Source organism: Etheostoma spectabile, chromosome 24, assembly GCF_008692095.1.
Source record: "Etheostoma spectabile isolate EspeVRDwgs_2016 chromosome 24, UIUC_Espe_1.0, whole genome shotgun sequence".
In the NCBI taxonomy this organism is placed as follows: Eukaryota; Metazoa; Chordata; class Actinopteri; order Perciformes; family Percidae; genus Etheostoma; species Etheostoma spectabile.
Genome location: NC_045756.1, coordinates 11,455,842 through 11,483,656, shown reverse-complemented (window position 1 = coordinate 11,483,656; position 27,815 = coordinate 11,455,842). Strand labels below are relative to the sequence as shown.

The 27,815-nt window shown below is 42.0% G+C and overlaps 1 protein-coding gene across 1 annotated transcript; it reads right to left on the bottom strand.

The window, feature by feature from the left end:
* Positions 1-462: 462 nt before the first annotated feature.
* obsl1a (obscurin like cytoskeletal adaptor 1a) lies at positions 463-17,271 on the bottom strand. The gene is made up of 25 exons (XM_032506470.1): positions 16,817-17,271; positions 14,178-15,436; positions 12,600-12,869; positions 11,618-11,878; positions 11,188-11,493; positions 9,694-9,960; positions 9,334-9,609; positions 8,812-8,926; positions 8,420-8,580; positions 7,984-8,256; positions 7,609-7,884; positions 7,238-7,513; positions 6,857-7,132; positions 6,482-6,757; positions 6,119-6,388; positions 5,759-6,025; positions 5,401-5,670; positions 5,030-5,296; positions 3,917-4,183; positions 3,611-3,723; positions 3,324-3,477; positions 2,929-3,090; positions 2,165-2,269; positions 1,797-2,063; positions 463-1,050 (listed from the first exon to the last, which is right to left on the bottom strand). Exons 2-25 carry the CDS (start codon positions 15,361-15,363, stop codon positions 773-775), a joined length of 6,639 nt encoding a protein of 2,212 aa, XP_032362361.1. The 5' UTR covers positions 15,364-15,436; positions 16,817-17,271; the 3' UTR covers positions 463-772.
* Between the last annotated feature and the right edge of the window lie 10,544 nt (positions 17,272-27,815).

Here is a 27,815-nt window from a genome sequence, read left to right as displayed (position 1 = left end):
TAGTTACAATTGGGTAATTAAAAAGAACATAAATATAGAAAAATGGTTCAATTTGACCCGAGGACAACATGAGGGTTAAGACAATGTCATGGCATAGTGTGTTACAAAGTATTTCATAACAAATATACACAAAGTATATATTTGATAACTAAAACAGTATGGGATGTCATCGGAAAAATCATAGTATAGTATCTAAAAAAAACCTCATAACTAGTCAGTACAGTATGTCATTAAAAATGTAAAAGGGCCTTTAAGAACACTTATCTTGAATGTAAGGGCTTTTCAAAATCCAGAAATGTGTTACTGATGATGACAAATTGGAGTGGTTGTTTAAATTAAATTTTTATATAAACAAAGCATGGAAAAAACATTCACAATACCCTAACAAAAATTGTTAAAAGTCATAGTTTTCTATGTTATGAACAATTTTGTAAAAAAAAGTCAACATAAATGACATGTATTTGACGCCATACTGTGACTTTGTGTTTTTATTTTGGGGGATTTTCATCAGTAGTTTCATAATACATGTAAAGTCAAAAAGAAGTCTTCACCAGGCCAGAAAATATCATCTACACAGTAAAAAAAACATGCATGCCTCAAGTTTCAATGTTCTAACTTCACTAAATACCCTCAATTTGAAACACATTCAGAACAGGGAAATGATGCAAGCTGTCCAAACATGACATGATGTTTTAGGTGACATGAGCAATTCCCATGTTTGCGATCGGCTTCTTTCTTTCTCTCCGAGTCCCTTGCTTTTCTCTCTCCTCCTCTACTCGTCCCTCACCGAGAGCGCGGCGCTGCTCTTGGCCTTGCCCATTGTGAACTTCACCACCCCGCTCATGTCCACGCTGGTGTTTTTCAGGGTGAGTTTGTGGACCGTCTCGTGGTTTTCCAGGCGGACGGAGGGGCCCGGCAGGAGGGCCTCTCCGTTCAGAGTCCAAAGGGGGGGCTTGTTAATGTCGACAGACACCTCACACTGGAAGGATGCGGGCCCGGGCTCAGTCACCTCCACGTCCTCCAGCTCCTTGACCATTACAAGGGCTTGGGCTGCACAGAGAGGAAGGATTCTCATGGTAAGGAAAATAAGAGAGACACCCTATTTTTCCCATTTTTTTATCTATATGCACCCATTAGTATTGCTAAACTCACACATGCACTGACTTCACTTCACTGCCTACCCCCGGCCCCCCCGGTCCCCGGACTTTCTTCTCCAACCTACTATGCAATACTGATATATAATGAATATAATACCTAAAAGGACACTGGAATTTTGTTCAATTTCATTACAGTGCAATATTTATTTATTATTTTGTACTTAACCATTTCATTTCATTACAGTGCAATATTTAATACTCAATCACTTAATCTCATCACTGTGCAATGTTTAATACTCAGGATGTTTGATACACCAAACTATATTGTTGCACAATACGTATTCAAAACTATTTTATATATGTATATAGATGCTCTCAGGACTGTTCACCAGGTCCCTCCCCCCTCTTTTTCTGCACTACCTATACTTTGTATTTTTATATTTTGTGTCAACACTGTAAAGGGGTTGCTTCAATCTCGTTGCACAGGTACAGCACTGTTTACACTTGTACATGTAAAATGACAATAAAGGCATTCTATTCTATTCTATTTAATTAAATCCCCCATCGCATCCAAAAGACACTTGGTAGTTTTGTAAGCTGGAGCAGTAAAGTCAATGTAAAACTCCTTAATTCACCTTTAGTTTGTGGCTCCTTCAAGGACATCTGACAAATGCTTTTAAAGGTCTTAACACAACTTACCTTCCACCATCAGCTTGGCTTTGGATGTGTGCTCCCCCACCTCGATGCTGTAGGTGCCCTCATCCTCCACCGCCACCTGCTGGATCACCAGTTTGTGGGAGCAGCCGTCGACCAGGATCTCCATTCGATCCGAGGGAGCCAGCTCCTCCCTGCCCTTGTACCAGGTGGCGCTGGAGCGGGGCGTGGAGACGGTGCATTCGAGGATCACTCGGTGTTTCTCCAGGGCGGTTCGATCACGCAGGGGTTTTACAATGGAAACGGGGAGTTCTGAATGAAGAGGAAATGTTTTCATATTATTTACAGGACATTTTTTTAACACCCTAAAACCTGAAGCAAGTAAGATATTTAAGAGGTAAACATGGACTTACCTTCTACCTCAAGGTAAGCTGTAGATTCAACATCCTTGGCTACAAAGCGAATTTCCCCAGCATCCTCAGCTTTGACGTTACACATCAGAAGGAAGTGTTTCGTCCCTGAAGGAGAACAACTATGAGAAGCCGCCCAGGCCAGAATTGAATACTTTACTTGCACATACAGTACATACTGTATATACTTTACTTGCACGTACAGTACAGACTGTATATACTTCACTTGCACATACTTACATACTGGTACTTAACACTTTCACATGCATGCATACTTCAGCTTTATATCCTTCATATATACAGTATATGTAGGTGCAAGTGTTTTGATACCAGTATATATGTACCAGGATACTGTATATGTATGTGCAAGTGAAGTATTTAATTCTGGCCTTCCCATAATAAGACACTTTATGTTGTTTTATCCTTTTGATTTTTCATTCCCAGGTCTTGCTACTATACGTCCACTAGAGGTCCTCCTACACACTGGAGTCACTAGTTCAGTAACAACTTTTTATGCACTTAAAAAAAACAGCATTTACATTTCTACTAATGTTATTTTCATCTGTTATTTATTTTTCCATATTCCTACTATCCCGCTTGGATTCCTGTCCCTACTACCTTTAGACATTCAGCACAACAGATGTGCTGCATGCTTCCACATTTGGTACGTTTGTTACTCTGATCTGGGTGCTAAGTGAGCTAATATATGTATTCATCTTATCAGAATCACTCAGTCTCATCAATAATCACCCCCCTCCTTTCCTGACCTTCAGTGCGGATCTTGATCGTGCTAGAGGGCCGGATCTTGTGGCCGTCTTTGTGCCACTCCCCGGTAACATTCTCCAGAGAAACCTCACACATGAAGACAGCATTCTGGTCCTCCTGAATGTAAAGGTCCTCCATATGATGCACTATCTCCAGCTTATGCTCTGTGAGGTAGGTAAAGAGATTTAGATCAGCAATATTAGAAGCCAAAGACGTTATAAGCATTTTTCTCATTGCAACCTCTAGGTAGAGATATATACTAACTTACTGACAACATATAACTAAGAGGAGCCCTGAAATCACATATAGGTTTATGAGCTATATGCTTTTTTTGATTGTAATTATTTTCAATATGTAATGTGATGTGTGTAGTAGCAGGCCGTGTTCAGATACTTACCGAAAACCTCCAGTGAACAGCTAGTGTTGATTTCCCCTGTGTCACATGTGTAGGTGCCAGAGTCCGCCAGGGAGCACTGCATGATCTGACAGAACCGCTTCCGGCCCATGGAGTAGATCCGGCAGTTCTTCCCCGGCTTCAGCTCCGTCCCGTTCTTATTCACAGAAGAAAAGGAACAGCGGCAGTCCTTGTAAGTTTTAAATCTGTCGCCGCAACATCTTACATTTTTCTACAATGAGCCAAAACATAGTCAAAAGCAATGAGGGTTATTTATTGGTTTGTTTTACCTTAAGCCACCTGACTTCGATGTTTTGTCTGGAGAATTCACACTCCAGAGTGACTGGAAACTCCTCCTCCACATGGACGTCATCTAGCGTTCTCAGGATAAACACCGGAGTCTCTGTCAATTTAACAAATCCAATCAAGGAGTCAGTGAACCAACAAATCAACAACCTAAAGATATATATTTCTCTGACTATGTAATAACTAGATGGTTTTATTCTCACCACCATGATCTCCCTTATGTGGAATTTGAGAAGTTTTACAAAGATAAATCAAAAACTACCAAGAACTAATAATGGAGAAGCATTTACCTTTGACAGTGAGCCTGGCGGTAGTGCGCACCCCTTCGGCTGAAAAGACAATAGTCCCTGTGTCTTCCAGGGTGAGGTTGGACAGGGTGAGGCCGTGGATTAGCCCATTGGCGCTCACCCGCCACTGGTTGTTCGGTTTCACCCGGATGCCATCCTTCTGCCAAATTCCCTCCACATCTGTGTGGGAGAGCTCTACCTCGAATGAGGCGGTCTCTCGTTCAAAGGTTTCCTGGTCAGTAAGGCCTTTACGGATGGAGATTTTACGGGCTGGAATGGAAAAGATGAAGACGATAAATTAGTTTATTTTTAATCAATAGATACAATAATGTTCTTCTTGGGAACGGTATAATGATTAAATGATTCTGTTTTGATAGCCAGAAAGATGCATGTGAAGAACAGTTGCTAAATCCTAGGGAAAACATCTGGGAATGTAACATTTTGGCATTTAATCTCATAACTATATACAGTATATTGACACTTCTTTAAGGCATAGCTAACCCTTTCACTGTATAGAACACTGTGTTTCAAAGTCAACAAAAGGTTGTTCAAAGTTAGACCTAGCTCAGTTTATCGCCTTATAAAAACAACACCTACCGGAGCTCCATGGTCCATTGTCCCAGTGTCATTCAGGACACTATTGTATAACAGCATGGCTGTGTTTCAAATACTTTTTCACAGGTACAGGTCTAGCCCTGCTATTCTTAGTAGATTTTTGCTCTGTGACATACTGTGAAAACACCAATATGTACTGGTTACCCAGAACTCACAAAGTAGTACAGTACACTTATTATTGAACTATTCCTACTTATTGGAATTTAAGATAATCTTTTGGTGCATTATAGGCCTTTATTGGACAGCTGAAGAAATGAAAGAGAGAGAGAGAGAGAATGATATGCAGCAAAGGGCTGCATGTTGGAGTCAAACCCGGGCCCACTGTGTCAAGGAGTAAACCTATATATACTGTATGGGCACCCGCTCTACCAACTGAGCTATCCAGGAGCCCAATTAATGACAATAATGAGAATCATTTGTCAAGCAAACACACAAATGTCAGTTCATGTCATAACTTCTCTTGCAATATTTCATATCCACATTCCACCTTGGACCACTCACGTTCTACATTGAGCTTGACCTGCGTGCGGTCATGCAGAGTCTCGCAGCGATAGGTTCCCCGGTCTGACAGAGTCAGGTTCTGGATGGTCAGACTGCGTTTACAGCCGTCCTGGGCCAGCGTGTGCCGGGGTCCAGGCTGGATGACCACCCCTTGCCTCATCCACTGGACCTCTCCCGTTTCAAGGCTGATCTCTGTCTCCAACGTGGCCTCACCAAACTCTTCTGCCATGACAGCTTCCATTTTCTTAGTAAACATGACCTGAGCCTCTGAACATAATGAGGACGGATAGGAATCAAGGTTACAATGAACTGCTGGTAATTCTGGAAATACACCTCTATATATCCTCTTTTCCCTCATTTAAAGGTCTTACCCTGAACTTTGAGGCTGGCTTTGCTTATTTGTCCCTCAGCCTCTGCTGTAATCTTCGAACAATCCAACATCTGGCACTTTTTGATAACCAGGGTGTGGCACAAACCGTTCTGGTTTGCCAGGAATCGATCGCCCAGGGTGATGGCCTCTTTGTCCATGAGCCAGACCAACTGGACATCCTCAGGGGAAACCACACATTTGAAGGTGGCATCTTCTCCTTCAAGCACAGTGGTGTTGTGGAGCTCTGTGACGAACTCCACCACTCGTGGCACTGAAGAGACAAGAATGTTCATGAACCTGCTACCTCACATGAGAAAAGACAGTCAAAGCAAAGACATTTTAAACACATGCATACTTACTCTCTACTCTGAGCATTGCCACTGTCCGGTCATCTCTGGACTCACAAGCATACTCTCCAGCATCTTCTCTGGTTAAACGGTGGATGGTCAAGCTTCGCTCAACTCCATCTGCCCGAATGGAGAACCTCCTACTTGGAACCACCTCCACCCCATTCCTTAGCCACTGGACGTCTGCTTTTGGCTTGCACACCTCACAGCGAAGGGTCACCATACCATCAGCATGGGCCACGGTGTCGTGAAGTGTCCTCACAAACTTGATTCTCATTTCTGTGAAAAAAACAAGGTTAATATTGCTTTTCAGTCCGAACAACAATTGTTATACAAATTTACCGGACCACGAGATGAAACTGAAATTCTAACCTTTCACCAGCAAGCTGAAGTGGATCTGGTCTGTGTCTACATCACAGGTGTATTCGCCAGCATCAGAGCGCCTCAACGGCTCAATAATAAGGGTGCGTTTATGTCCCTCCATGAGTGCTCGCGAACGGTCGCCTTCAACAGTCGTCCAGTCTTTCATCCAACGCACTACAGCGCTTTCCTTGGACACATAGCTCGTCAACGTCACCCCCTCTGCCTCGTAACCCGTCACAACAATGTCATCCTCCTTGTTCACAAACGTAACTGGAGGCTCTTTGATGGAAAAGGATAGAGAGACAAATATTAGATCATTTTGCAATCATATTGATAATCATCATCTGTGGAGACATCCCTGTGAGTTGTTACCTGGAATCCTGACAATGCTGGTCATTTTATCCCCCACAGCATCACACACATACTTTCCAGAATCTGAGGCCTGGACATTTGAAATGATAATTTTCCTCAGAGTGCCGTAGCTCTCAATGTAGGTCCGGGAGTCACTGGTAAGAAGCGTGTCATTACAGTACCATTGGACGGGGGCATTGGCACGGGACAATTCACAGGCCAGGATCAGGTCTTCCCCTGCCATCATCTCCTGGTAGTCAAGGGCATTTGAGTTGCCCACGATTGTCACTGGTGGCTCTAAGGCCAAGCAGGAAAGACAGATGATTTATTTAAGGAACATTTTTAAAACCAAATAATTTACCTAATCAAATTCACAAATTTACTTTTATTCTCTACCTTCTACCGTAACCTGAAAAGTGATGTTATCATCTCCGGCATCCAGGAAGTACTCTCCCGAGTCTCCGAGTTCAGCGTTGAGGATGACCAATGAGCGGAAAGCTCCTTCTTCCTCCTCGCAGAACCTTTCATCGCCCTCAACCCGACAGCTATCCTTGTACCATTTTGTGACGCCATTGGCTCTGGAGAGCTCACACTCCAGCACAATGTCATCAGAAATCAGGGATTTAACGTTTGTCTTTATCTCTGTCTTTCTTAGGATCTTCACCGGAGGCTCTGATGACACAGAATAACATATCGACAGAAGACATTAAGGTTGTCTTTAAATTTGCATTTTGGGACAGAGATCATCTTCAAAGTTGACATGACATTGCCTCTTACCTGAAACTTTGACCTGGAAATCAATTGTATCATCAACAGCGTCACAGGTGTATTTCCCAGAATCCTCTGGAGTGGGAGAGTGGATGGTCAGACGGTGGATGAGCCCGTCCTTTGTGATCGTGATGTTACTACTCTCCTCTACTTCTCTGCCATTTAGCCACCACTTGACTTCTGCACTTTGCCGGGACACCTCGATCTCCAGTACGATCGGTTTCCCGGCAACACTCTCCAGTTTGTCAGGGGTGTTTTTGGGACGAGCAAGCGTCACTGGTGGCTCTTAAATTAATAAAGTCATGAAAGCGTCATGAATGATACAAATGCTATAATGATTACGTGATGCTAAATAATTACCCTTTTGTCTTCATTCTTACCTGCAATAGTGACCAGGAAGGCCACAGAGTCATCTTCAGTGTCACATACATACTCCCCTGTGTCGTCCGCAGTGGTTATGGGTACAACCAGCCGGCGTTGGGCCCCGTCCACTTCCAAGATCAAGTTAGGACTCTCCTCTACCTCCAGGCCGTCTCTGTACCACCGGACAGGGGCATCCGCGTGGGAGATCTCACAGCTGAGCTCCAGCCTCTCGGAGGCCAAATGGGTCAATTCCAACTCTGCTTCACTGGGGGAAATGATTCGTACCAGTGGCTCTGGTGCAGGAGGAGGATTATTAAATGTAACCTTTAAATTCTTTGGAAATTCCACACATGGTATTATCAGAAGTGAGCACTAAGGGAAACGTCCCTTACCCTTAACACTAAGCTGGAAAAAGACAGAGTCTCCATCCGTTTCGCAGACGTACTCTCCGCCATCCTCCACCGACCCGTTGAGGATAGTCAGCCTCCTGTAAGGGCCCTCAGATCTGAGCTTGACGTTGTCGCTTTCCTCTACTTCCTGGCCGTCTTTGAACCACTGCACCCTCCCACTGGAACGAGACAACTCGCACTGCAGGTGGATCTCGTCTGAGACATAGCTCTCCATCACAACATCATCCTTGGGTTCCACAATCACCACTGGAGTCTCTGTGGTTGTAGTTAGAGGAAGCAGATTGACAGCTAATCAGATATCTAATGTAGCTTATGTGTGTGTAAAAATACATCAATTGAGATGTTCTGCACTTCGTTGGAAAATCTGTGTGTCTTGAAACACTGCTCGGAACAACAGCAGTCAGAAAGGTCCCTGTACCTCTGACATTGACAGTGAACTCCACCCCATTGTTTCCTGCCTGGCAGGTGTAGCTGCCAGCATCGGAGGTTTCTGCAGAGCGTATGATCAGCCTCCTCATGGTTCCCTCTGCCTGCAGAGTGATGTTGTCAGTGGGCTGGATCTCACAGCCATCCTTATACCTAGTGCACACCAAATCACACTCAGAAAACTGTAAAACACAGGGTAACAAACCATACACAAAATAATAAAAACTCAAAACTGCCTATCAAGGTGTCGATGCATTTAAGTGATCAGTGGTATGATATGTGAAAAACAACACAGAATCCTTAATTGATAGAATTTGAAAACAGAGCATAAATAGAAGCACCAGTTGGTCATTTCATATCCATTTTTACTCCTCATCGTCTTACCACACAACTTTGGCGTCGTCGGTGGAGACATGGCAGAGCAGCACCACAGGGTCCAGCTCCATGCTGCTCTTATGGAGGTCCTCCTCTGGAACTGGACTGAACTCCACAGAAGGACCTAAAAAAAGAGGGGAGGAGATGGATGGATGTCAATAGCGGGAACACAAGGTACCAGAGGCTGCCTGGTGAAAATTAAAAATATTCTTACTACAATTTTTATCAAAAACTTTAAACCAAATGGATGAAACATATCCAAAAGTTTACAATTTAAGGTTCAAAATTTGATAAACAATTTTGAAAATGAACATCTGATGAGTTATACATACCAAATAATCACTTGGTTAACTACTTTTAAGTTTTTATAATTAATTAAGTGATCATTTGGTATTTACAAACTGAAGGCTAATACAAATTTGGTCAAGTGACTAAAAACATGGATTTTTCATATAGTTTCACAATGTGAACGAGCAACAGAGTTCTTCAAATATATATTAAGACCTATGTTTACTTTCAAAACCATTTTACCTGCAACCTCCACGTTGAATTTGATGACATCTCCTGAAGTTTCACATGTATAAACTCCAGCGTGAGATGCGTCAGCCGACTGAATCACAATTCTCCTCATGTTGCCATCTGATTGGATGTTGAGGCCGTCGCTCACCTGGAGCTCCTCGCCATCTTTGAACCAGGATACTTTTGCAAAGGGGTGGGAGACTTCACAGTAGAGAACAATGGGGTCACTAATGTCCACCCTCTTCTGGCTGTCTGAGTCTGACAGAGCATTGAATTTTACCACAGCAGCTGCAAAGAAAAGAAAATAGAAGAATAAACAACTCCAAAGAAATGCCTCCATCATATGCTAAATTTAACAGAAATAACACCTACGTTGAACCTTGAGAACAGCTGAATCTCGGACTCCATTGGCTATGAACGTGACCTCTGCTGTGTCTTCTGCAGTGGACGTTTCAGAAATAACCAATGAGTGCTGTGCTTGCGACTGTTGTATTGAATATCGTCCACCATGCTGCAGTTGAGCACTATTCAGAAACCAGGTTCCAACCATTGGGGCAGACAGTTCGATGGCGAAGTGAGCGTCTTCTCCTTCCACAACCTCACAACCTGTGAGCCTAGTGCAGATCTTGGGTCCAGGAACTAAGGAAAATAGAAATAGTTGAATTACAAGTTAACTAATTAAAGCTGCAAGCAGCGATGAACGGACCCTTGCACTCTGCCGTATATTCCTTTGACGGTCGGACACTTGCCGCAGGAGTTAGGCTTAAATGTCTCCAATGAGTCTATGGTATTGGAAATGACATATTTCAAATTGTGCACCACTTTCTGTGTCAACTATGTGGCGCTAGGGGATTCACACTATTTATACGTCATGTTGATGTCCATCATGTGTAGACGTGCAGACCACACCATATAATGATTTATGTCAGGGCTTACTTCCTGTTACCAGTTGGTGGCGCTATTACTATAACTCCAAAACCAAATTTCATAGCTCTAGGTAAATGTTAAAAGAGGGGGCTTTAAGTCTGAAAACTGTTAGGGGGCACTATTGATCCAAGTTGCCATGCCCAGTACCGAGACCCATATCCGATCGCAATCTTCACCAAGTCTGACACATGGTACGTACCAATTTTCAGCACTACATTTCTGTGCTCTAATGCATAGAATGATAATAGAAAGATTAAGAAACCTTAGAAGTTCAATAGGGCCTTCAGCCCCAATGATGTCAGTGCTCAGGCCCTAATAATTCAGTGTTTTTTTCATGTAATTGCTGTCCATTTTCAAAGCAGTTTTACCTTTGTGGTAGCAATTGGTTTCCACTTCTTACAATACACACGTTTCCTTGTTGGTGTGCTGATTTATTATTCTTGTATATTCTGTAAGTGTGCTCTTTGTCTTATTTGCTGCTGTAGCACTGAAATGTCCCAATATGGGATAAATAAAGTCTATTTAATATAATCTAATCAAAAAAAATCTTTAAAAAAACAAGAACAAATAATCAAACTCCTGCAAACCTTAATAATGAAATATGGCTTCCCTGTTCACAAACAACAAATACAGATACTTATATTTTCTGCTTTAGCACTCAAATGTCCCAATATGTGATAAATAAAGTCTATTTAATATAATATAATCAGGGCAGTCTGTCATCCTTTTATGCTTTGAACCCCCGAATCTACTGATTTCACATATGACTCAAATGGCTTGACTGAGAAAAGGTTTCAAGATCACTGATATGTTGGCCAAGTTCTATTTACTATGTTTGCTACATTGCTCAGTCAGATCAGGTTTACAGTGAAATACATATATAGACATATTAGACATACATAAACACATGTGCAGTTCTAATTCCCAGTACTTCCTCACCCAGATGAACAGCTCTGGGGAACTCCACATGGCCGCTTCGCCCATACTTGTTGATGCAACAGACACGGAACCGGTAGTCGCCATCACACGGCACACTGTCGCCTCCGATCTCAGCTGAAGTGGCGGTCTCTGAAGTGAAACACTTGTGCCACTCTTGGGAGCCCACTTCCTGTCTCTCCAGGACAAAAATGGATCGGGTGGAGGTCGGGCTGTTGGGGGCAGGATTCCAGCTGAGCAGAGCGCTGTTGGGTCGATCCACATCCATTTTCACTCCCACAGGGCAGATAGGAGGGCTGTGTCGTGTGGCTAAAAGAGGGAAAGGACAAAAAATATAATTGTATGTTGTTATATGTTTTAACATTATAAGAACCCAAACTCAAAGCTAAAAATATTTTGCGAAGCAATTCTGGGAACTGAAACTCAAACATACCCTTGACTTTGAGACGTGAAGACGTCTTGGATCTTCCGGCAACAAAGGTCACGACCCCTGAGTCTTGATAGGCCACGTTGACGATGACCAGAATGTGAGTTTTGCCGAAAGACTTCAGGATGGTCAGGTGAGTCTCACGTAGCTTCAGACCGTCTTTGTACCAGTTGGTCTCCATGTCGTCGCTCTCCACCTCCACGCAGAACGCAGCGTTCTCCCCCTCCAGGACCTCCAGCTTCCGGGGAAGCTTACGAACAATAGTTCCTGTAATTGAAATAGGAAAGGGTTTTATTTGTTTGTATTGTACAACAATTTAAACAATCTAAACCTTCTGTTTCACTTAGTGAGCATCTATTTCTCTAAATACATAATACATAATTGATACTTACACTTAATTTTTGTATTCATTTTTAATTACTTGTCTGTGTACACATACAGTATGTATGTATGTGTATGTATGTATGTATGTATGTATGTATGTGTGTATGTATGTATATATGAATATGTGTGTAAGTAATTGTGTATGTATGTATTTGTACATACTATATGTATATTATTTTATTTATTCATCTTTCTGAAACTGTCTATATTAATAATCTTAGCTGTTTATTGTCTAATATTTATTGGTTGGAATGGGGAGGATATGGGGGATTTTGGTGTGATGGAGAGCTTTTGTTTTTGTTTGTCAGTATGTGTGTATGTTTGGGATGTATGTTTTTTTATTTGTTTGTCCCCTCAAGTTGTTCTGTTAACTGTTTTGTCTAAATTGTGAATTGTGTACTGCATTTTTATTTTTTATTTTTCGTTGCCTTTAAGGACTCCCTCGAAAACGAGATGTCACACCTCAAGGGACTATTCCTAATAAAGAATTTCTTAAAATGAAAATCTTGACTGCTGGAAAATGTTCTAACTAATATGTAAACTATAACCCTGTCTTATTCCACAAATGTAAAATACTACATTCAGGACATTCAGGACAACATACCTTTAACTGATAGCTCTGCAATGCTCTTCGCTCCATCTGGCATCTCACAGAGATACACTCCATCGTCATCGGTCCCAACATCATGGATGGTCAGTCTTCTTGTGGCTCCTTTCTGCTCCATCCCGTATTTACTGCTGGGTATGAGCCGCTGGTCCTCCAGGTACCAGGCTGATGGGAGGGACTCATTGGGTACCTCACACTCCAGCACGGCGACACCCCTCTCCCTCACCTCCACGTCTCTTAATGGAAGCCTGAACCGCACAGCTGGGCCTGAAAATCAATGGGTAAGTGTAGATGTTAAAAGTGGATGAGATTTGTAATGGTTTCTGTAATAGTGATAACATAACGAGTTTACTTGTCAAACATGGCTTAAATTGACAGATATAAATCTATATTAAATATATAGCATTTTTGGCTAAGACACACTCTTTCAGTTCGCTGGAATCTCTCGTGCCAACCACTGAATACTTTTTAAGCCAAGTTCAGTTGCTGTAATGCTACTTATTATCTGCACAGGCATGTTGACCTCAGTACTAAACTGACAATTATGATAGAGAGGCAGCTGGCACGGAGCAGGACTGCGCATATGAAGAGGCATGTGACCCAGACAATTATCTGCCCATTATTTAGGATTAGGACAAAATAATCAGCCACTTTAAATTATGATTCCAATGCGTTTTTAACATTGTGCACAAAGTAATAAGCCCGCACAACTACAGCTTGTGGTTAACCCTCATGTTGTCCTGGGGTCAAATGGACCCGTTTTCCTATATCAGTGTTCTTTTTAATTACCCAAAATAACATGATTGATTCCACACAATGCTCTTTGGCAAGTACACATCTCCACTTTCTTTAATTTTGGTGTGTCTTATTCAATTTGATAGCTTTTGGAGAAAAAAATTGAAGTGGTTTTGAAATAAGATTTAAGGAAAGTTGTTCTGCTTTTCTAATTCAAACTTTAGGTATAATTTACTATAAATGAGGTTTATTGACCATTACAAACATAACTGTAAAAGTAAAGTTACTAAGTTAAAAAAAGTGACAAAAAAAGCGTAAGAAAAAGTTAAAAACATAGATAAAAAGCGTCAACAAAAGTCTTAATTTTCAATTTTGATGGGAAAACAACACAAGGGTTAATACTTTCTGTTGATTCCCACTGTGACTTTTAGTCTCGTATTTTATCTGATTTTATATTTTTAATTGTTTTTAACTATTCTTTAATGTTTTTAATGCACTTTGCATTGCCCTGTTGCTGAAATGTGCTATACAAATAAAGCTGCTTTGCCATGCTCATAAAATATTCACACATTATTGACAAGAATGACATTGGCAAAGTCTCTTGAAATGTGTTATTTGCTCTGTGCTGTTGCATGATGAAGACTATGCCTTTTGTTTTGCATCTTTATTTGTAAGTTTGATTTTTTTAGATGACATAGATGTTTTATTGTTACTTACATTCGCATTGGTTCTCCATCCTTCTAACAATCCACTGTCATTTTGTCATATATTCCATTTTACATTTAGAAATCTGTGTTTAGCCAGTTAGAATTTCAGGAAAAGTAGGGAGCCATCTCCTACCTTTGACAGACAGGTGGACAGCGCTGAGGGTGTTTCCAAGAGCGTTTGATGCCGCACACACATACAGCCCTGTATCTTGCACTTTACAGTACAGAACCTTCAGTGTGTAGTAACCCTCTCTGTCCTCAAATATCAGATGACGCCTTCCGGCGTCTAGAGGGACCCCGTCTTTCTTCCAAATGATCTCCGGCTTGGGCTTCCCTGTCACAAAGCAGCGGAACTTGGCGTGTTTCCCCTCTGCCACTGCGAACTTCTTGGCTTTAGAAGCCCGGACAGGGGGCTCCTCTATGACCCTCGACAAACTGAGCCTCCCGCCCCTGTGCTTCGGCGACCACTCGTTGTCACTGCGACTATTTGAGGACATTTTACTCTCCTCCCGTTCCGGCACAGGCTCGACAAGAAGGACGGCACCGGCCAAGGCCTCGCCATGGCAGTTGATAGCCCTGCAGGTGTAGACACCTTTGTCTGGCATGCGGGTCCTGTAGAGCTTGAGCTGGAACCAGCCGCCATCTTGATTGCTCACGCTGAAGTGTGCGCTCTCGAAGATGTCGTTTAGCTTCTTCCCGTCTTTTTCCCAGGTTACCTCGGGCAGAGGAGTGCCCCAGATTTTGCAGGAGAAGGCGGCGTCTTCTCCCCGATCCACGCGTAACGAGAGGGGCTTGATGAGAAATCGGGGTTTGTCATCAGACGTTAAATCGACCTCCTCTTGTTTTTCACTATTCTGCTTGTGCTCTCCATTCAGCTCCTCTCCATTTTCTTTGCTGTGTTCGCCATTTTTCACTATGCAGTACCCATTGTGGTGTCCTGCAAATTCTCCATTATCTTTCCTTGGTTGCTGCATACCATTGACCCCTGATTGCCTTTGCCCACCTTCCTGGGGCCGGGCCTCCCCTTCCACTTTCAGGGAGGCTGCTGCATAGGTTTCACCTATGCAATTTTTGGCCTTGCAAATATACTGGCCAGCATCCTGCAGAGTCACTCCGGTAATTGTCAGCAGGTATGCTTTTCCCTCCTCAGAAAGCTCGTAGTGTCCATCAGACAAGATCTGGATGTTTTTACGCTCCCAGATGACATCAGGACGAGGATCCCCACCAATTTGGCACCTTAATGTGGCGTCTGTGCCACACAGGGCAACCACTGGGCGCGGGTAGCCCAAAACACGAGGTGCACCTCCAAAAATATCCATGACGAAGTCACCCTCTCTGTGGTTTGAATGAAGTAATCACCTCAATTGGAGCCTCTTATCTTTGGTGAAGGAGCTGGAAGATGAACAAAATGTACATGTCATTAGGCAAACAGCTTTAATAGAAACAAAGACACACAAAATCACAAACACTAAAATGAGAGTTTCGTCCTTGATTTAGTGGCACATTGTCCTCTGTACATTTCTGTTACACATGACCTGGACCAGATGATGCATATATATATATATATATATATGCAATCATCTGGTATAAAATATATATAATAATATAATATATATATTATATATATATATATTTTGTGATCCAATTATTTGTTGTTGTTGTTGTTTTAACAGTGACAAACAATACTCTGAGACGAAGAACACGTCCTGTCCCAGGGCCAACAAAAAAAAGAAGAAATACTAATAATTATACAGGAACAGGAGGAAAGATAGAGGGAGGGAAACAAAACAACACACGCAAAAACAGACACACACAAAACACATACATAAACAGACACACACACACACATACATAAACAGACACACACACACACACACACACATACAGACACAAGACAAGGGACCATACAATGTGAGATATTTTTGAAGGAAAATCTGGGATGTGCTTTGAAAATGACTATTTAATGATTAGATTGTCCAATGCAGATTGGTGTGTCTTAAAAGCTTTCAAATATTCAAAATGCTTAATGAAATGACCACGACTTAACTGAACATGTATAGTAGGGTGTTTCTCACATGCTTGGTGCTTTAGTAAAGTAGGTTTTGAGAAAACGTAAACCACCCTCTGTCGTCCCTCAGCTGGTGCTGTAACTCATTGAAGAGTGTATTTATAGTGTTAAGAGTGTATTTAAGTAGTCTGTCCAAAAAAAGACACCAGAGACCGTGTGTCAGATAGCGCAAAAACTGTGCAGAGACACACCTGCAGTCACTAAAGAAGACACAACTGACCCATTAGTTCATGTACATTCAGAGCATGAATGTCAGTTGTATTGCCTTTGTAGCTTTGCACTGTTGTCATTTTGCCTAAATCCTTAAAGATTTAAAGCTACATTTGTCTTGCTTGAAAACGTATTTATGCATTCCAGCAGCTCATGTAGCAGCTGGTGGAAAACATTGGTCTCTCCCATGTGGCCCATGTTTCCCTCATATTGTCACCATCTTTCTTTTGCCGTTAACCGTCCCTGTTGTATGACGCACCACACCCTCGCAAGTGATGCACATCCTCTGAACAGCAACATCATACAGTCATGGGCCATGTCTTGGGGTAGCATATCAGATATTTCTTTAAAGACATGCAACAAGCTCAGCATTGAGCATTGTGCTGCCACATGGATTGAAATTATTCCACTTAAGCAGGCCTGAATTAGAAGCAGTGTCTTGAGAGACATTTACAGTGGGACAGGAAAACCAAGCAGTCAGAGGATAAACTTACCGCTATATGAGTCGTCGTCATTAAAGCATTTTGCCACTGATGTGAGGATTACTCAAAAATAGTGTCCTTAAAATGTTCACGCTGGCATCAGTTAATTCATACACGCTTTGATCCCTTCTTCAAATTATTCTTTGATTGGTAGAAATGGCAGAGATTCGTCATAAAGCTTTGGGAGACTCCTCAGCTTCTGTTCCTTGGCTCTCTGGTTTGTTGTTTGGGGATTCTGGCTCCTATTTGACACACCTCCTTGTTACTTAGAGTCATAGCAAGAAGAATTAAATTTTCCATTCACACTTGTCGGCCAATAGTCACAGGGATCATGTCTTGGTTGTGTCCTCAGTTTGGCGTTAGATTGCAGGTGGCAGAGAGGAAAATGACTAAAAGTCTTTCAGCCGAGTGCTTAGTTTATGCGTCAGCTCTGATACTGTCATTGTCCAACAGCTAAAGAGTGAGAGAGAGAGTTGGAATGGGGCTGGGGTGGGGGGGGGGGTCATCAACTGCTTTCCCAGCTGCTGCCACTGCAATCTGCCATCTATAAATACCCGCAGCTTCTATGACAGTGGGCCAGATAAAGTTAGGCCCTCCATTCACAGACCGTGGCTCAATAAAGATAGAGGGGAGGCCGAGGGCTGCGATGGATCACTCAGCTTAAAAGATATCCAGAGTTTAACCTCAGAATAGAGAGGACACCCCACCTGCTGGAGCTCCTTGAGACACGAGTCATGCTAACCGTCAAGTAAGGTCAAATTAGAGTCACATCAGTGATAGAAAAGGACTATTATCATTTTAATTTATGCTATTTATTGATCCCCAGTGGGGAAATCACACTGTTAGAATCACTACCCACAGGCCTGAAACACACACACTCTGGACCTGATTATGCACAAACTGAGAGATGTCAGAGTGAGTGGGCTGCTAGCTGGACCAGCGCCCTGAGCAGTTGGGGGGGGGGGGGGGGGGGGGGGGGGGGGGGGTATGGTGCCTGGCTCAAGAGGCAACAGGCATCTCCCCAGTCACCAATCCACACGCCGAACTTTGGTTCGCAGGGGACTTGAACTGGTGAGGCTTCGGTTCCCAACCCAACTACCTACAGACTGAGCTACTACCAACCCCGAGATATTGCATGTTTAGCAGTTATCTCCAGAAGGGACAGTAACAACAACATTTTTTTAGACTGCATTATGAACATGAACAAATATGTGTAAGCTGAGGCGGTTCCCTGTGATGCATGGGACACTGATAAGGAAAAGAATTAAAGTGTTGGAAGCCTAATAAGAGCTGACAAGTGAAATCCTCACAACAGTTTAAATGTCTCATCAGCATTTCAAACAGAAGGGATAAAAAGCTCACACCGCTTCCTGTAATCAAGCTACTTTGAAGATGGAGGCATTCAACTGGTTATAAATTGATAGAAAAACAAAGAGAAACACGTGTTTCTTCATGGATCATACAGGAGTGTTTTTGGGGCAGAGGGGATAGATCATCAATCCAAGATTCATTAAAACCAGAACCACATTCAAAAAACTCAAAATTTAGATTTTTCTGAAATATTGTGTCAGGTTTAACCAGTTTGTGTCATGGTTCAGTGTCTAAACACAGCAACCATCTAACTGTATGTATTATTTAACTTTAATAAGAGCTCAAATCAGTCTCATTTCCAAGTTGTGTCAAAAGATACCTGTATATGAGATATCAGATTTGAAGGATAGATGGACACAAAGTCATTAAAATGGGTTCTTGTTTTTGTTCCCCCAGCAAGTACTTAAGCGGTTAACAATGGCCAGCCCCATTGGCAGATTTGAATCCGGTGTTGACATGTGTCGCCTGCATTCTCAGACAATAATTCTCTAAGTTATCTCTAAGTGGAGGGTTTTGGACAGCCAATGCCACTGATGCACACCAAGTCTCTTCATAGTACTTGACCTCCGGTGCATGTCACATAGCTTTGGTGTGGTGAATACTGGCTTAAAGCGCTCGGCATTCCAAACTGCTATACTCAAACTCTAAAAAACATCCTGCTCTGCCTTGTAATTCCGCACAGTGCCCTGCTGTGCCATAAACTACCACAAACACCTCCTACAAACTACTATTTTTTGGGACTGTTATTGCCACTCTTCATTCTAACCCCAACCGGTCGTCAGACACCGCCTACCAAGAGCCTGGGTCTGACCCAGGTTTCTTCCCAAAGGGGAGTTTTTCCTCACCACTGCCACACTGTTGCTTGCTCTGGAGAGACCTACTAGAACTGTTGGGTCCTTGTAAATTATAGAGTGTGGTCTAGACTTACTCTACTACTGCCTATCTGTAAAGTGTCTCGAGATAACACTTGTTATGAATTGATACTATAAATAAAATTGAAATGAATTGAAGTAAAACTTCCTCAAGCTCAGGAACAGATATTGTATCATTTGAAGTTCAAAGAAACAAAAAAAAACCCCATTGGTAACAGATAGGGATTGATGGATCAAAAAACGGTTCCAACTTTGAGTTGTTTCAAAATACACAATGCATTTTCTCTGATATTTGAGGACAGAGAGGGTTACTACACACTGAAGGTTCTGTACTGTATATTGCAAGATACAGGACTGTATGTGTGTGCAGCATCAAACGCTCTTGGAAACACCCTCAACGCTGTCCACCTGTCTGTCAAAGGTAGGAGATGGCTCCCTACTTTTCCTGAAATTGGCTAAACACAGATTTCTAAATGTAAAATGGAATACATTTTTTTTTTTGGAATCACTTGGAAAATGTGGTTTAGAATCCAATAGAATCCAACTCCAAAAGTAAATTAAGTCAACCAAGTTTTGGTTTCCATTGCGGCCACTGTACTTCAAGTCGCTTTTTGTGTTGCAGCCATGGGGCACAGTAAGCGGCGCTGTAAGGTGTGGCTTTATTCATGTTGAAAAAAAAACAGTTAAACAGTAAATCACTATTGAAGAAAATTAAAATGTTCCTCTTATCTGTGAAATAATGCTGTGACCCGGTTCATCACAAAATCACATTGGAATTGTTAAAATCAGAACAATGCTGAACCCTACTAACAAACATGTGTCAGTAAACAATTTGCTAAATGAATAGCAGAGTCATTTGGAGGACTCACACCACGCTGGTGGCTCCATGTAAGGCGGCTGGCACCTCTGACATTCACAGCAGCTGTTAGGTACAATGGCCGCTCCAGGAATCAAAAGCACAGCGCTGCTCTTTGTCCTGAGATTGGGTTTCAATATCAAAAGCTGAAGAGGACTGAATGAGACAGCAGGCTCCTTAACAGGATGTCAATCAACCCAGTTCTCAGTAGAGTAGATGAAGGAAAACCCATTGATGTTAGTTCCGTTTGAGGATGAATGTGTTACAGTTTGTTACAATTGCTGTGACAGATTTTTTCAATACATTTAACAAGTTTCCTAAACTCTTAACACGCCAACACACCCAAAACACACAATTGGCAAAACAGTTAATTTCATGCTCAAAATCACACATTGTAAACTAAACTCCAAAGCCAATTTTCAAAATACAATAATACACTAACACTACGTCTAACAAAACACTGCAAACATGTTTCAAAATCAAATAACTATTTCAAACACTAACACATGTTCTCCTCCAACAGGGACATTTAGACAATGACAAAAAAACACTATCATCAGCTGACATTACAGAAACTTCCTTATTTTAGATGTGTCAGGTATGCCCTTAAACAATATACAGTATATTGCATTGATCAGAGATTGTGTTTTGCACATGCATTTTATTTCTATTGTTGAAAAAATTCAATACAAAAAAATGAATGACCATCTCAGAGTAGCTTTATAGAAAAAAAAAGACAGCGACAGAATTGCTGCAGTAAAGACTTTATTTGCAGAAGGACATTACTGCAAGATGTACAAACAGAAAGAACACCGGAATAATAATTGAAAAAAAGTAGTCTTCTAATCTGCTCGGTCTTCTGCATTTGGCCACTTGTTCTCATCCACATCACACCTGATATCTTCTCTGGCAAGGCATCGTGGGAAGAATCTTTTTGCACACCTTATCCACCCCTGGCAGTGTTCAGCTGTGATGTCTTGGCATGCAGCATCCATTGCATCAAGGAGGGACATTTGGTGATGTGGACGATGGTCGAATACCTTCCATCTCCAGGCTGAGAAAAACTCCTCAATGGGGTTGAGGAAAGGAGAGTAAGGGGCAAGGAAATGGGACATCATCCTTGGATGGGCGTCAAACCAGGCTGTGATTGTACAGGAATGGTGGAATGTCACATTGTCCCATGTGATCACATATATTGGCAAGTGGTCTCCCACCTGCCTCCTTTCTACCTCTGGCACCAGTCTTTCGTGCAGGTCTTCTAAAAACCGAAGAAGGCGGTAGGTGTTGTAGGGGCCAATCTCACATTTATGCAGGAGTGCACCATTGTTGGAGATTGCGGCGCACATGGTGATGTTGGCTCCTCTCTGGCCCGGCACGGTAACTGTGGCCTTTTTTGCCATGATGTTTCTCCCACGGCGACGCCTTTTTGCCAAGTTGAAGCCAGCCTCGTCAACATAGATAATTTCATGTTGGACTTGATTGGCCTCCAACTCCATGACTCTCTGAAAGTAATTAGACACAGAGTATGCAACTGCTGTGCTGTACTGTATGTCCTAATGTACTCCAGGTTTATAGAGTAGTTTACAGTAATGACTGTATTGCACAACCTTACCTGGACGTATTGGTGACGGAGTTCTTTGATGCGTTCATTGTTCCTTTCAAAAGGAACTTTGTATAGTTGTTTCATTCGGACTCTGTGTTCAGCTAAAGTCCGAGAAATGGATGTTATGCTGACTGCTGCAATGTTCCCAAAGACAAGGTTGTCCTCTACAACTCTGGACTGAATGTTCTTCAGTTTTTTTTCATTGTCAGCAATCACCATGTTGACAATAGCAAGGTCCTGTTCTTCATTCAGGAGCTTTCCTCTTCCCCCTGAGGGAGGTAGACGTTGAATCCTTAGAGACAAATTACAGTTACATTATGAGACCGGAGGCATAAAGTCACTCTAATACTGCAAGTGGTAATTTTACAGTATTTACACTTTGCTGTAGGAGAAACAATATCCTACCTGTTGGTTTCTCTGAAAATACGGACAATAGATGCCACATAGTCCCAGCTGATATTTAGCTGTACTCGTTCACCAGCCTCTCTGTATAATTACCCGTGGTTTATGACATGGTCAATGATAGTAGCTCTTATTTGATCAGTTACCCTAGTTCTGGTCCTTCTTTGAGTGCCACCACGCATTCTAACTCCTCTCCCTCTACCTTGCCCCACTCCTCTCCCTCTACCTTGCCCCACTCCTCTCCCTCTACCTCTACCTAGCCCCACTCCTCTCCCTCTACCTTGCCCCACTCCTCTCCCTCTACCTCTACCTAGCCCCACATCCTCTCCCACTACCTTGCCCCACTCCTCTCCCTCTACCTCTACCTAGCCCCACTCCTCTCCCTCTACCTAGCTCCACTCCTCTCCTCTACCTAGCCCCACTCCTCTCCCTCTACCTGCCCCACTCCTCTCCCTCTACCTTGCCCCACTCCTCTCCCTCTACCTAGCCCCACTCCTCTCCCTCTACCTTGTCCCACTCCTCTCCCTTGTCCTGGTACTCGTCTTCCTCGCCCTCGTGCAGGCATTTCTTTCATTCTTTCTTTCTTTCTTTCGTTCGTTCTTTCGTTCGTTCTTTCTCTGGTTGTGTTGCTCTAAATTGTTCCTTTTCCAGCCAGGACCAGCCCAAAAAGTCCTCTTTTATAACATATGTGATTGAAAGAACCTCAACACCTGAGTGTGCTTCCTAGATGGGGAATCAGCTGTGATTTCAACAATTGCATGACTTCAATAAGCTGTTTCTCATTAGCAATGGAATAAAAAACAGGGAATATATTTGTGTTTCAATTCAGTATGAATAGTTGTTCACTTTGACTTTAGCCTGTAAGGTTGGGTTTAGAACATGGTGTTATCTGTTCTGACATACAGTGTTAAAGCATTGGTAAATTTGGCAGTAAAAATCTATTGTTTTGGTCTTGTTTGAGCTTGTGTGCAAAAGGAGTTGAAGCATTTTAAATTTGTGTTAATTGTATGCATTATGTGTTAAAGCAACAATAAATGTGTTAATAGTATAGCTTACACATGCGGATGTAATGCTAACTGTGTTAAGAGTTTTGGAAAATTGTTAAAAGTATTGAAAAATCTGTCATAGCAATTGTAAAAAAAACTGTACTACAGACATGTGGTATAACTGTCTTGCGCAGTATGGCCCACTAGATGGAGCTAGAGATTTATAATACAGTAGTTCTCGACTGCTAAGACACGTTTCTTGGAAACCCTCACCCATTTTCTCCAAACTCAAATTCTCAAACTATATTCACAAAACACCTGACTCTGCTGGTAAAAACAAACACTGGTTTCAGATTATACACACAGCAAGTCAATAACTAAACACTACAGAGCATCAGACGTTACAACGAACATTTGAGGACACTGTCCAGGGCACGGAGTAACTGGAAAAACAGTGTTTACAGTGAAAACAAAAAGTATAGCACTACCTTGTATGGTGAAAATTTTGCAGTAAGTACTACATAAGTGCATTTCTGTATATTGGGCACCTGTAGAACAATACAGTAGTCCAACTGCAAAAAGTCAAAGAATTAAGAAAATTAAATGAAAAGCACATGACAGTACACTAAAACATATTGTAGAACCGCAATATCAAAGTCAATAAAAGATGTATTCTGACTCAGCATCACGCCTGCACTCTGTCTTATAGTCTCTACAATTGGTTTGACCACCTCATTAGAAAAGTGTGTGTACAATTTGGAGTCGTGTGTAAATGATGCCAACTGTGTTGTAGTTAGAGGACAAATCATTTGACCTCAGACAATATGAAATCAACTCTGTCCTCTGACCTCCCCAAATGAGGAGGGCAGGATCATTTTTTATCATGTGCTCACATTGAGCCAACATCCAGATTTAGATTATTGGACTGCTGTGTGACCATTTCTGGGAAAGGTCATGTACTAAATGTAATTACTGTATAGAAGATGTGACAAGAAAAGTATAATAATTGTGCCAATTAAAGACTTCAGTGATCCGTTGTCCTTTCAAAAAATGATGTCTTATCGCATGAAATCGCTACAGATAGCCTACTATCTGTCATTGAGATCATGTCAATAGAAAATGCCATTTTATTGGAAACCTGTTTCTGTTGCATTTTGATCCCAGGATGAAAACATGTTATGACCCCAGAGAGAAGAAGTGGCGTGTCAAAGCGCACGTACACACTTGAGTGCAGAACCCCATCTCGAACCTGATCACTGGTCGCACACTGGGAAGTTAAAGGGGAGGTTAGAGGGGGTTGTGGATGATTGAGAGAGACGTGCAGAGAGGGAAAGGAAAGATCAAACAATTTTACCCCGGAGACCTGTGACATTTTAGCTCCTCCTCCTTCTCCCTGCAACCTGCAAGCATGCTGGGTGAAACAACAAGGGATTCTGGGAAAGACTGGAGGAGGGCTTTTCTTAAATATAAACAACATCTGTGTGTGTGTGTGTGTGTGTGTGTGTGTGTGTGTGTGTGTGTGTGTGTGTGTGTGTGTGTGTGTGTGTGTGTGGTGTGTGTGTGTGTGTGTGTGCGTAGGTGTGTGATCGAGGCAGATAGAGAAGTGCATGTATTCAAGCACGAGTTGTAATTTTAGCTCAGATTCAACATTTGGCCCAGCTTTAGTGCAGGTTGTAAATCATTTTCATTTTGGTAGTGGCAGCTTTTTCAGAATGATTGATAGGAAATGTAGTTTCCTTCTTTGGTTTTTCTGTGGGAAAATGATTGTTGAATGCTTTAAAACGGTACTTATAGAGTAAAACAATCTCAGCACAATGGCTATCGAGTAGTCGTCGATACAGAGCGTGCATGAGAGGATTTTTTTTTTCTAAGACTTTTTGGAAATGGAAATGGAAATTCTTATGTAACGACTACTCAAAACGCTTCCACATGGGAACCATGGTGGAGCGGCCTGCCAATCGGAAGGTTGGTGGTCCAATCCCTGGCCCTGCAGTCCCACGTCGAAGCGTCCTTGGGCAAGACACTGAACCCCGAGTTGCCCCCGATGCTGCGCATTGGGGTGTGAATGTGTGTGAGTGTGTATCTGATGAACAGGTGGCACCTTGTACGGCAGCCCGGCCACAGTGAATGAATGTGTGTGAATGGTTAATGTCTCCTGTATGATGTAAAAGGCGCTTTGAGTAGTTGTTAAGACTGGAAAAGCGTTGTATAAATACATTTATTTTTCACACATTGTGGACGAGGCGGCCGTACAAGGTGCTCATCAGATAGACGCTCACACACATTAACCCTCATGCCCCATTCTGTCTATGTAAGGCTCAAATTTCAATCCAGACCTTGGCAATAGTATTTGTTAAAAAATTCTCACCGCAAGGTCCATTTTGTCCATTTCCAAGTTTAGCCTTGGTGTTGTCCTCCCGTTTTTTCCCGTAAATTTAAAATGCTTTTTATCGATTTTTTTAACAACTTTTTGTCATGTTTTTGTCCCTTTTTTCAACACTTTTGAAGTGTTTTTCCAACGTTTGTCACTTTTTTTTTGTCGCTGTCAACGCCGCGTGACACTATCTTAAGGAATGAGGAATTATTTAGACTAAAATTAAAGGAATGGATGTTGATGGATAATCATTTCCTGGAATATGTCAACTTTTACTCAATACTATTTCAAAAACACAAATTAATGAAAGTAGAGATTTGTACTTGCCAAAGAGCGTTGTGTGGAATCAATAATGTGACATTGATATGGGAAAATGGGTCAATTTGACCCGAGTACAACATGAGGGTTAAGATTGAACTTTGAACCCTTAAAATGATACATAACACATGCATCTTCAGGAACGAATAGACTTTGAGCTGAATACCACAGACAGACATATTATTGGCTTTGCTGTTTTTATGTATTTCAATAAGAAAAAATATAGATTAATGCCGACCTCGGCCTTTGACCGGAGCAGGCTTTATCATCTGATCCTGTGTGTATATGTACCTGTCATTAAGATCCAACATGACTCTCAGGTTACAGGACAGTCTCATTAATGTCCACATATAGCCAGCACTTCTCCAAACTCAACATACCAACATGTACTTCATTTAATATTTTTCATTTCCATGGTTTGGACTGCGATGGCAGGGCAACAGCTTGTTTAAAAAACAATAAATCCTATGATCTTTTCAATCTCTAAGGTTTGTATTTAGATCCTTGTGCTGATGTAAGAGGACTTGGAATTCAAATGCAGGTTTATTCTCCTGTTTATATTTAATCAAAAGTAGCTCTTGATGACTGAGCTCACAGCATCAGGGGTTAGGATCTCAGAGCCGCACCAGCGTTTCCATGACATTATTACATGTCATTTTAGCTGATGCTTTTATCCAAAGCGACCTACAAGTGCTATATATCAGAGGTCACACACCTCTGGAGCAACTAGGGGTCAAGTGTCTTGCTCAGGCACACGTTGGTTGATGGGAATCAAACCCAGATCTCCCACACCAAAGGCGTGTGTCACATCCACTGCTCCATCACCACCTGTTCAGCTTACACCGGAACTCTCGGCAGCTTGTCTTGTGTGTGAACTCAGACCAGTATTTTAGTTTCTGTTACGTACAGCTGATACACTCCGATCTTGGGATTTGGCTCCATATTTTATTAGTTTTAATAATGAGAGTCAGATGTTGTGTTGGATAAACATTGCATTGCTTTTTAGGATCAGAAGCAGGTGTGGAGCTACATGAAACCTGATGAGAGCCTTGGTCAGCTATGCTTCTGGTGTATATTTAACTATATTTAACTTCAATAGTTGTACTTTTACCCAATGTATGATATACTGTGTTTGTTATGGAAATATTTAATTTTACTCTTTGGGGTGACTTGTTACAATCTGTCTACGGACAGCAAATGAAAAATAGCCTTTTGGCTAACTCTGGTGTATTGACAGAAATGTCCATTAATATGCACTGTCCTTGTATTAAAATGAACAAATAAGAAAATAAGAAATGAGAAAACAGACACCCACAGCTGATAGATAGCAGAGGAGTACTGCACTGTATCTTGTGTGGATCTGTGTATGTGGATCATTCAGTTTTCAAGTTTACAATATATCTTTTTTTTTCTAGCTGGAGTTGTGTGTGTTGTCTCATCTTGTGTGTTGTGGACAGTCCACGTCAATGACAATTAGTTGCAAGAAATATACACAAATTGCTTAGACTGGCTTTGTGTCTGCTCAAATAACACACACACATCTTAGAAAATTAGAAAAGTACTGATACCACAATGGAATTTGTGCTTTGTTTAGCCACAAATGTGCATCGATTACATCACTGAACCCAACTAGATTCAAATATTTGTGTAAAACCACACTCCTAATCTATACATCCCGCATCTAACACTGCAAATGAAAAACGCAGTTGCACAATGAACAGCATTGCATTACAGTAATCTTACCATCTGCACGTTGCCCTACATCTCACATTGCTGTAAATAGTTGCGGTTCACTGATGTCAGTTCCTGTGCCAATTCTGTGGAAAAATGTGATGGGCTGTTATTGGAATGCAGCGAGGATTAAAGCGATTGACAGCACACAGTGTTACGTCACGTACAAAGGGCTTAAGCGGCGGATGTAAATTACATATGACCACACTCTGAGGGATGTTATGACAGTTGTGAGGAGGGCGGTCACATCACTGGGTCTCCGCTGGCAACCATCTGCTGTCCACGCTGACCCTCTCCTTCAGAGGATCTGTCGCCTCTTTCAATTCAAATTGCTTTATTGGCATGCATGTCAGAAATAACAATATTGCCAAAGCATCAACGTTAATAATGTGAGAGGAAATACATACAGTACATACAATTCATTGAGTAAACCAAAATAGATGCAACTCGATATATAAATGTAGATATCACACTCTCACTTCTTCTCATTGTTATGCT